The sequence below is a fragment of the Talpa europaea genome (assembly GCF_964194135.1).
Source record: "Talpa europaea genome assembly, chromosome: 8".
Lineage (NCBI taxonomy): Eukaryota > Metazoa > Chordata > Mammalia > Eulipotyphla > Talpidae > Talpa > Talpa europaea.
The window spans coordinates 50267315-50278894 of NC_140075.1; the positions used below are offsets into that span (position 1 = coordinate 50267315).

The 11580-nt window shown below is 43.2% G+C and overlaps 1 protein-coding gene across 1 annotated transcript; it reads left to right on the forward strand.

Moving 5' to 3' along the window:
- Positions 1-10069: 10069 nt before the first annotated feature.
- On the forward strand, positions 10070-10715 carry LOC311175995 (dynein light chain 1, cytoplasmic-like; the record flags this gene model as incomplete). The annotated part of the gene is made up of 1 exon (XM_084241281.1): positions 10070-10715. The coding sequence occupies one exon, from the start codon at positions 10070-10072 to the stop codon at positions 10337-10339; it is 270 nt and encodes an 89-aa protein (XP_084097407.1). The 3' UTR covers positions 10340-10715.
- Positions 10716-11580: the final 865 nt, after the last annotated feature.

The following is an 11580-nucleotide window of genomic DNA, read 5'->3' on the forward strand; positions in this document are numbered from 1 at the left end:
TGCAGCACTGGTTCGATCCCCTGCTGCTCCCCGGCCACCGGAGGAGGGTCCCACATGGAGTGCAGACCTCTCCTGCCGCCTGCTGCTCCCCTCAGCAGTGTGTTTTGGTCCTTCTGCCTGCTCTGCTCCCTGCTCTGGCTCTGGTGAATTCTCTCACCCTCCTGCGCTTCTGACTGTGCCCAGTGCTTGTATAAATAAATAAAATAAAATAAAAATAAATCTTAAAAAAAAAGAAAAAAAAAGACTACACAAATACAACATTCTAATAAACAATATGTTTCTCATAAGGGTATGGGTTAGCAATCCATAACTACTATAAAAATGAACAAATAAGTTAGTATACTACAGATAAAAGAGTCAAGTTTCTCACTGTCAGAAAAAAAGTTATAAGAAAAAGGGAAAAGTTGGAATGAATCTTACGGTACTAGACTGGAACAGATGAGAACTCGTTTTTTAATATAAACAGAAAGACTGCAGAATTAAGTCTGTGTATATAAGTGTGCAGGTGTGCAAACTCACTTGGGTGGTCAGGTTTAATATATGTATTTCATACTTCTGACTCCTGAGAGGCTAGAAACAATGACACCCCAATCAGCATACCTAGCATCTAGACCTTGATTTAAATTTTATTCTCTAATTAAAAGAAATAGAATTCCTTGGAGAAGCACTTGATGTCAACATTGGTCAAAGAAAGATATCAAATGAGCATGGGATAATAGTGCCAGAATATAAGGGCCCAAAGAAAGGGTGGTGACCAATCTGAAAGAGCTCCTAATGACCAAGGCTACAACAATTTGAGCAACAAAATAATGATACTATTGAATTATAACCCATAGAGTAAAATAAATACCCATGAGATCATACTTACATAAATAAATTATTGAATAAACAAATGAGGAAGGATATAGCTTCCAAAATAAAATGTAAAAGGAATGAGGGAAACAAAATCACCCTCAGGCAAACACCACAAAGGCCACCAATGGATGCTAAAGTCTGAAGAAAAACAGTATATCTGCATAGTCTCAAAGTATCCCCCCAAGATATATATCAATTAGAATAGTAACTTTATAGTAGAGAATCCAGCAGAGGCCACCTCAACAAAGTAAACAAAGTTAAAGTATCACTAGCCATAAAATAGTAACATCATGTACTCCCTAACATGATGCACTGAGAATGTACTCTCACAAACACACATATCCTTAATCTAATCATGAGAAAAACACCAGACAAATCCAAAATCAGGAAAATTCTCCAAAATAACTGATCATTATTCATCGAAAGAATCAAGGTCATGAAAGACAAAGAAAAACTGGAACGGTCACAGACTAGAGACTAAGACCACACAATAATTAAATACAATGTGGGATTCTGGATTAGATCCTGGAATAGAAAAAAAGGCATTAGGAGAACAAGTAAAATTCAAATACAGTTTGTAGTTTAGTTAACAGTATTATAGCAATGCTAATTCCTTGGTTTTGAAAATTACTTCAGTTAACTAAGTTCTCAACATTAAGGAATGCTGTATGAGGGGTATAAAGAACTCTACACTATCTTTTCCACACTTCTGTTTAGTGTAACATTATTTCAAAATAAACTGTTAAATTAAAATTTACCATCTCATGCCATATTTCCTAGCTCATGATCTTATCTAGGATCTTATCTAGGATTTAATATTCCCATTAATTTAGAGGATCCAGTAAGTGACAACAAAAAAAAACTAAAAATCATAAAAATCAGATCTGGCATTTAAAAAAGTAAATTACCTACTTTATGTTCTTTTATATTTTTTAGTCAAAACATCTGCTAGTTTTAAATTTACTGGCTTTGCATTTAAAATGTCTTTTTAAATGACATGACCAATTTTTTATGTGTTCAACATCATCATAATCTGCAGATGTTTATATTAATAAGAAAATTAAGTCATACATTTACATTTGCTTTCTCCTCCTTGCACTATCAGGATGTCTACACTAGTGAAGTACATGACTAGCAAATGAATGGGTAAATGTCACCTGCCAACAGCATAAGTAGAAATTCAAGAAGCAAAGTGATTAAGAACTTTATGCTTCAACAGGGCATTTAGCCCATTCCAATGATAACCCCAAACAGATGATAAGCTATCCTATTTTTAAAAGCCTCTACATTTCCAACCTTCCAAAATGTCTCATTCTGCCATATAGTCCTGTCATGTGACTTGGAGGAAATATTATAAGACTATTCTTTGCCCTATGGACTGCTTTCTTTTCTCAAACAATGTAACAATATATTTAACTCAATTTCTAAGATACATGTGTATCAGTATATGTTTACACACACATACACAGAGCATACAGGCACCTAGGGTGCTCTATTTCGCTTGTATAAACACACACTATAAAAACACACTAAAACCCACGTAAGAAAAGGCACATATCCATCCCAATCACAAAAGTACTATAAAACTATGTCACATAGTAATTTTGGTTTAAAAATAAACAATGGAAATCAATTTTATGAAACCTTTAAGTAAATAGTTTTCTTGCCACTATGAATTGAGTTTATTTTTCACAAATACTGCTCCACTATAGGCAGAATGTAAAAACATGTATGTACTCGACCCAAATAATATTAAAACGTTTGATTTTTAAAACTTTACATTTAGTTAACAGTCATTATGGAAGACGGTACAATGAAAAAGATAGTGACAAGAGAATATAGACAATGATAATGAACAAGTAAGCAGTTTTAAGCAGGCAGGTCAACGAAGTGACTCAAATAAAACAAAGCATTTTTAGAACATACATAGAATGGGGAAGTTCCAATCAATGATGAGCCAAGTACTATTTGAAAAAAATTGTCAGGAAATACACCAAACGTTAACGACGAAATGCCATCTCTGAGTTGGTTTGTTCAGATTCATTATTTCTAATACTCTGATTATCCACATTTCCTACAGTATTATCAGCATCATTATAAATTTAAGGAATATTCTGTCCCTGTGTTTCACAGCTCTCTAGGATGCATAGCACGTCTTTTACATAACCTCCTGGGAGAGGAGGGACCAGCTCCTGTCCTCGTGTCTCCCAGGAACCTGCCACCTATCACAAAAAAGCTTTCACCAGATTCCCTGGGACAGTTCCTTTCACCACCATCATCGTCCTCTCCCCCCCACCCCCGAGACCAGACAATACACCTCGTCTCTCCTCCTGGCAGCAAGGGTTTTACAAACTGTTATTGTATCGAGCTCGGAGATTTGAAGGAAGGTTTACCAGATGATGAGCTGCCCCCACCCAAAGGCAGAGGGAAGGAGACAGACACGTCGCCCCAACCTCCATCCCTCAAAAGGGCGGCGTGGCTGGCGGCGTGGGGCACCGGGGCCGGGCTCTCCGCGGACCCTGAGAGAGAATCCTGCCGCCGCCCCCTCAGCCCCGGCCCGAACCCAGCCCGGGGAGGGGCGCTCGTTAGCGGATAAAGGGGCGGCGGAGAAGGTCACAGACGCTACCCCTGAGGGCCGAGAACAGGTAGAGCCAGCCGCCTGAGGGGCGGGTCCCTCCGCCTGCTCGGGCAGGAGGCTTGGTTTCTAACGCGACTCTCCAGGCGGCGGGAGGCCGCGGGGCTGGACGGTCCCCCCCGCGCCGGGAGCGCCGCCTCGGGCCTCCGCAGCCGCCCACCGGGACCCCGGCGGCCCTTCTGTGTGGCGGCGCCGGGGCGGCCCCGGCAGGCCATGCCCAGCCGGGGGGCGCCCGCACCGGCGGCCGGGGGAACAGAGGAAGAGTTACCGTATGCGACTCTGGACTGGCGGGGTGGGGCGCGGCTCCGGCGAACCGGGCCAGGCTCGGCAGCGGCTGCGGCGGCCGCGTCCTTTATTTTTGCTGCAGCAGCGGCGACTTGTCAAAGGGAAAGACGTAAGAGGCGGCGGCGGGCGAGTCTCGCGGGACTTGGGCGGAACTCTCGCGCAACCTGGCGCATTCGCCCCGCCCCCACGCCCGGCGCGGGCGGCGTGAGGGGCCGGGGGCGGAGTGGCGGGGCTGGGGTTGCGACCCGAGGGGTTACGTTGGGGAGCGCAAGTGGGGCTCCTAGGTTCTGGGGGCGCCCCGCCACCGCGCGACCCTAGCAAAATCTGGATAGACCCGTCCGCTCGCGACGGCCGGACTACACCTATAAAGCACAATGGGGGGCAGCTCAGAGAGGGCGGTGAAGATTAGAGTGCCAGCCCGGACACCCCGTTTTCCTCGGGGTCTGCGGGGGAACCCCTACTCCCCGGAGCCCTGGAACTGCAAGACGGAGCGACGCACAGAAAAGTTGGCAGCAGGGGCCAGGCGACCACACCCCTTTATCTCGCGCGCCCGCGCCCTGCGCTCCTTATCTGCCGTCACACCAGGCCTGAGACCTCTGGCCGGTCAAGTTCAATCCCAAGAAAGCCTTTCACTTGACCTAATTCCGACTTATTATTCAGGACTTTGCACTGTAAGAGTGCCCGACGGCTGATTTTGGGGCCTGCGACTCGTCGGTTTTCTTTTCTGCTGAGGAACACAGGTAAATAGTTCTTTGGGGTGACTTAACATCCTTAATCGTGACCCTGACCTCTCCAGTGAGGTCCCGTGAGAGGAAGGGCCCTGACTGACCTGTGCATCACTGTATCCCCAGCACCTAACATCGGTCCAGATGCTCGTTCAATTACTGAATGGCTTCTCTTGTCCCAGTCTTCATTCTTCACCTGTTCTTACCCTAGACTTCCACATTTCCAGCCATCTTCCTGCTGTCCTTCGTTGAAAATACCCTACAGGGTACTATTTATATGCGACTGACTGACCGAGGTTATGGAGCCAAAAAAAATGGTGCCTGTCTCTGTCCCCAGTTAGATTGTGAACTTCTGGGGGTCATTAGAGTAACACAGGACATACAAGCCATGTATGTGTCACTAATGTAAAAAGTTATAGGCAGAAGAGGGGGTGCTTGCCTGTGGTTTAATTGTGTATGAGACAGTTTAGCCCAAGCATTGACTCAGTGTCAAGCAATTTGTTTCACAGTCAGACATAAGTTGAAAATCCTAGAATTCCATGTACCAGAGGTGTGACCTTGAGCAAGTTGCTTGAACTCTCTGAACCTCAGTTCCCCCTCTGTCAACTTAGAATGTTAGTTCTTTTTTTTTTATAATAAATTTTATTTTTATATTCCCCATACAATTTCAACCCCCCCATTTTGACCCCAATCCCTCCCCTCCCTCCACCCACTCCCCAAAAGTGTCTCTGGTTCATAGATTTTTGTTGATTTTGATTTTCACTTTCTTATAGTTATAGAATGTTAGTTCTTATCATGACACTCTATGAGAAGTAAAATATATGTAAAACTGCTGTTACTTCCTAATTACTTGTTAAATGTAGGCCTTATGTGTATAAATTTTAAACAGCTATGTATAAAATGTCTTTCTGGTAAACTAGATGTGAGGGAGTAGATATGTGTGAAGTGATGTAGTGGTTACTGGTGCTTTGTGATCTGAGTATTGTGTGTGAAGTTGACACAGACCCACAAACTCCACTGTCATTCCCATTTTAATTTGCTGATGATGTAGGCATCTATGTCACTCACAAACATCCACTGACATTCCATTTTGTCTTGGATTTATAAAATTGTACTGCTTTTGCCCATTCTCTTTCAAGAAAAGAACTACTTATTTTAAAAGCCAATTAAGAGAGTCCCTCCTTTGCCTTCTCCTTAACTTCAACTCTCAGGGCTAAGTGAAAAGGAGAATTGAGTCCAGTTGCATACAATTACCATATACAGTTAATGTCAACAGGTAAGCTCTACTTTCTACCATTACCTTGATCACTCTACCCCTTCCCTAAACACTCAATACTTAACCCAAAATCTGCTGGAGTCTTATTGTCAATATCATTTTCCCAACTCTACCACTTCACTTTTTCCAGATTCCCCTAGAGAAAAATGTTGGAGCAGGAGACCTTTGCTTTGATAGTCCTCTCAGCACACATTGGCCACCCCAGTAAGTTGCATCTTGCTCCATTAATACACATCCCCATTTCATATTACATACTCCACAGTCCCACATCTCAGTGAGGGAGTCCTAGGCAGAGGAACTAGAGAATACTGCAGAGTATATCTGCATATAGGAAATATGTGACTTCTAAGTAAAAATTAGAGCTAAGTCAGAAGTGAAAGAATTCAACAGAAACGTAAAGTATGGAGGCAAAACAGGGGGAGGGCAAAAGGATTCAGGAATAAGTTTGTTTTGCCTTTGGAATGTGGCTCCAAAAAAAAACTTCTCTGGGGCCTCCCCAGTGGCGCAGCGGTTGGCGCAGCGGTTGGCGCAGCGGTTGAGCGCTGGGTTGCGAAGCTGCCCGCAGCCTCTGCAGCGCTGGTTCAATCCCCGGCTGTTCCCCGGCCACCGGAGGAGGGTCCCACATGGAGTGCAGACCTCTCCTGCCGCCCGCTGCTCCCCTCAGCAGTGTACTTCGGTCCTTCTGCCTGTTCTGCTCCCCGCTCTGGCTCTGGTGAATTCTCTCACCCTCCCGCGCTTCTGACTGTGCCCAGTGCTTGTATACATAAATAAATAAATCTTAAAAAAAAAAGACTAAATTCCATTAAAAAAAAATAAAAAAAAAACTTCTCTGATGTTCAGAGCAGGATCTACAGTACTGCGCCCTGGTGTCTCTTGAAATTGCAGCCTATTTGCCCTCAAGTTTAACAGCCTTCCTGAACCTCTTCTCACATTTGTAAATAAAGGTGAAAATGGGTTTCCTGCCTGCCTCAGAATATCATGGGTGTCAAATAACATAAGAAAGTACTTTGTAGGGCCTCCCCTGGTGGCGTAGGCGGTTGAGCACACTGCACTGTGAAGCTGTCCACAGCCTCTGCAGTGCTGGTTCGATCCCGGCCTGCTGGCGAGGGTCCCATGGCTTGGCAGACCTCTCCTGTCGCGCCTGCTGCTCCCCTCAGCAGTGTATTTCGTCAGTCTACCTGTTCTGTTCCCCACACTGTCTCTGGTGAATCCTCTCACCCCCTGCACATCTGGCCTGTACCCCAGTTCTTGTATAAATAAATCTTTAAAAAAAAAAGTCCTTTGTAAACTTAAAGTGCTATATAAATAGGATTATCATTCCTTTATTCACTCATTGATTCATTCATTCATCTAGTAGATCTTTGTTCAATGCCTGTCGTAAACCAGGCACTTGGACAAAGCACTGAGTATGCTAACTTGCGCAAGCTTTTATAACTTCCCTCAAAGTGCTTATGGTCGAATGGGAGAAGACAGGAAGAAAACAGATCATTATAATGCCTTGGGAGGAGAGTATAAATGATAAGAGAATGAGGGTGGGTGAGAAGAAGAATGAAGAGCTGGAAGGTTTCTTGGAGAAGGAGGTTTAGAAGACTAGCACTTATCATGAGGATCTGGCCCATTCCATGAAGAGTAATTCATAAATCAACTCCAAAATAACTTCAACAAATTGCTCTGTTGTGGGTTGTGAATTCTGCTTTGTTCTAATAAAGCTCACATCTCCTAAACCATTACAGTCTTTGATGTGGAGTCATTATATACACCCATTAGCTTTGAAGAAAGATGGAATTAATGGAGGGAAAAATCGGTGGTGTCTTAATTAGTAACATTTTGTTCTTACAGCTTGTGTTTAAACACCAGGAAAAGAGAATGAATTCTACTTCACGTGCTTGGTCCCTGTTCCCTTCAGCCAACCAACCTTTCTGATCCAGGTAATATTGCACACCAGAGCCCAAGAAGCATTTCAAACCTTTGATAACAATCTTATTGTTACTTATGTTTATTTATATTCCACTTCTTTACAGAAAGACTGAAGTAGCTATTAGCAATTTATTTTTAATCATGAGCCGCACAAAGAAACTACAAGAGAGTATATATATGAGCCAATAATTTCAAACATTTACTAAGTGATAACTATATGTAAGACATCAGGCTAGAACTATAGACTATACAAAGTAGGTCCATGCCCCCTAGGGTCCTGAACACTAAAAATGAAAATAAATATCCAAGAAATGATAACCTAAATTGGGCCTCCCTGGTGTTGCAGGAGGTTGAGCGTCACACTGTGAAGCTATCCTCAGCCTCTGCTCTGCGGGTTTGATCCCGGCCGGCCAGGGAGAAACCCAGATGATGCGGCAGACTCCTGTCTTGCCCGCTGCTCCCCTCAGCAGTGTATTTTGTCAGTCTGCCTGTTCTGTTCCCTGCTCTGTCTCTGGTGAATCCTCTCCGCGCATCTGGCCTGTACCCCGGTTCTTGTATAAATAAATAAATCTTTAAAAAAGAAAAGAAAAGATACCTAAGTAACAACAATGTGGATTCTAGCCCTCCATTGGTTGAATAAGCAAAATTGTAAAGTTAGGCCCCTAACTTGTATAGCTTTTCCAGAGAAGCAGGATACACAGGAAGGGCGAGATGTTTATTGTAACTTGATATTTATAAATGTATGATAGGTATTTTAATAGGTTCTCTGGAATACATTAACTTTTAAACAGAGTATATTCTATTACAGTTTTCTCTGGGTACAGGTAAAATTTGAAGTTTACCAAACCCAAGTACTAATTAAAAGTATTTTGAAGGACAAAGACTTGTGGGCGCGCACACACACACACACACACACACAAAACCATCAGTAAAAAGCAGTATGCTACAGGGCCTCCCCGGTGGCGCAGCGGTTGAGCGCTGGGTTGCGAGGCTGCCCGCGGCCTCTGCGGCGCCGGTTTGATCCCCGGCTGCTCCCCGGCCACCGGAGGAGGGTCCCGCATGGCGCGCAGACCTCTCCTGCCGCCCGCTGCTCCCCTCAGCAGTGTGCTTCGGTCCTTCTGCCTGCTCTGCTCCCCGCTCTGGCTCTGGTGAGTTCTCTCGCCCTCCCGCGCTTCTGACTGTACCCAGTGCATGTATAAACAAAACAAACAAACAAAATAAATAAAACATGCCTCTATAAAAAAAAAAAAAAAAAGATTAAAAAAAAAAAAAAAAGCAGTATGCTACAAGCTTAAAAAAAAAAAGTGCAGAAAATAATACAACTCAGAAAAGAGAAAAGATTGCTGGACAAAGATAGCTGTCCAGGTGGTAGAATTTGAGAGGGGAACTGACAACTAAAAATAAAAAGTTACATATTCTGATAATCTATTATATTTTTAGTCCCCCCTTCTATAATGTATTGTCAAAACACTAACCTTCAAGCCATAAATGTTACCTAGAATGTTTATAACTGTACTTACATATGAGAATACAGTCATTACCTCTTTTCTTGCTAACAAATAATTGCTCTCACAAAAGGAAACAGAGTTATGGAACATAGGACCACAGATTGACAGGTAGTTCTGGAAATAGAAAGTCTTGATGAATGCAAGCCTTATAGGATTGTCACTTCATATGAAATTCATATTCTAAATGAAATATCACATATACCAGGATACCCACCATCTAAACAGTACTAACAACTTCCCTCACTAACTTCAGCCTGCAGTGCAATAGCCATTTTAGATAAATCATTTTCACAACATTTTGTTAGTGTTCTAGCAAAACACAATCGCCTGGGGCAAACACAGATGAACATTTTCTCATTCAGCAGCAGGGAATGAAATCTTGATGCTATTGGGAAGCCTCAAGTAGGAAATGAAGCTCGAGGGAAAATGTGTGCAAACAAAAAGGAGAAGATGAGAAAGGAAACTAACATTTATATAGTGTTATCCATGCTTGACAGTATAGGAGCACAGTAGGAATGAAATGAACAAAGTGAATCTTTGTCCTGGAAAGAAAGCAGAGAGGATGTGTATATAAATAACACAAGTTAGAAAGTTCTGAGCACAGTCAAGAGAACTTTTTCCCCTTTCAAAGAACAGGGAAGTTTAGAAAGCTAGTTGAATTCCACAAAGTTAGATCAGGGATCATGAGAGATGGGACAATGAAAATTGAGTAGTTGGTTTTGAATATATGGGAAGTGGGAACCTTCTAGGCACAAAGAACATAAGCAAACATGTGTTCAAGATCAACAGTCAGTCTCTCTTCCAGGTCTGAGGCTTGCCAGCACACCCCCAACCAGGGGACCATTGCAGCCCCTGCTCCACAATAACCATGTGCGACGTGAAGGCTGTGATCAAAACTGTGGATATGTCGGAGGAGATGCAACAGCACTCGGTGGAGTGTGCCACTCAGGCATTGGAGAAATACAATGTAGAGAAGGACATCGCAGCCCACATAAAGAAGGAGTTTGACAAGAAGTACAATCCTACCTGGCACTGCATTGTGGGGAGGAAATTCGGTAGTTATGTGACACATGAAACCGAACACTTCATCTACTTCTACATGGGCCAAGTGGCCATTCTTCTGTTCAAATGTGGTTAAAAGCATGGACTGTGTCACACATGCAGTGATCCATCCAAAAACAAGGACTGCAGCCTAAATTCCAAATACCAGAGACAGAAATCTTCAGCCTTGCTTAAGAGAACACTTCAATCTCACAACCTTTGTTGTGTTGCTTTGTACAGGACATTCTCTGTACTAGTTGTGGTTATAAACAATTAGCAAAACAGCTTATATTTGTATTTATTTTCTACCCCTCTCTGCCCCATGTTTTTCCTCATCAAAATCCATTCCTTTAAAAAAAAAAAAGTGTTGGAGAAAAAAAAGATCAGTAGGCAGTTAAGTACTTTGTAGTACTAATGTTACTCTGGAACTCTTGGTTACAAGAATTCCAACCTGGACTTGTTGAAGCAAAAATGAAGGAGAATTAGGGGCCTCCCTGGTGGCACAGGGGTTAAAGACAGTGCTATCAAGCTATCACCAGCCACTGCAGCATGAGTTCCATCCCAATCCCTGGCCGGCCAGGGAGCTGACCCACAAGGTGCAGCTGACCTCTCCTGCCTCGCCCTTTGCTTCCCTCAGCAGTGTATTTCAGTAGATCTGCCTGTTCTGCTCCCCACTCTCTGGTGAATCCTCTCACCTCCTGCACCTCTGGCTTACACCCCAGTTCTTGTATGCATAAATAAATAAATCTTTAAATAAGTAAATAAAGCAGAATTAGCTCAAGGAATTCAGAAGAGGTCAAAATAAGTGGGGGAGTAGGGGTGGTAGGCTATGAACCAGGCTCCAGGAACTTTTGGAACCAGGAACTTGAGCAGCACCAGAACTCTTCACTGCATTGGCTTCAGTTTCTCTCAAGACAGACTTTCCTCATAGATCCAGAAATATAGCACCGCCAAGTTTTACAACTTACTGTTTCCACTAGAAAGGGACTAACACTCTTAAGTTTGAAAAATCCAAGGGGAAAACGTGTTGATTGGTCAAGTCTTGGCTCAGTACCCATCTCTAGGTCAATCCCAGGGGCCGAGGGGTAGGGCAGGACACAGGGTAGATGAACACCATATTGTTCTATGTTTTCTATAAGGAAAGTGGGAAGTGAGTCTGGAAAAGCATTTGAGTCTTGATAGGCTGTGCTGTGGGAGTTGGTAAAGGACAAACTGACATCTGTATGAGGAGCACATTAGCAGGGGGAAATATGTTGAACAAGGATCTGGACTCTCAGGTAAAAATGGGCTTGAAATTTTTCTTATTACTATTTAGTCATTTCAATCAAGATATTATAA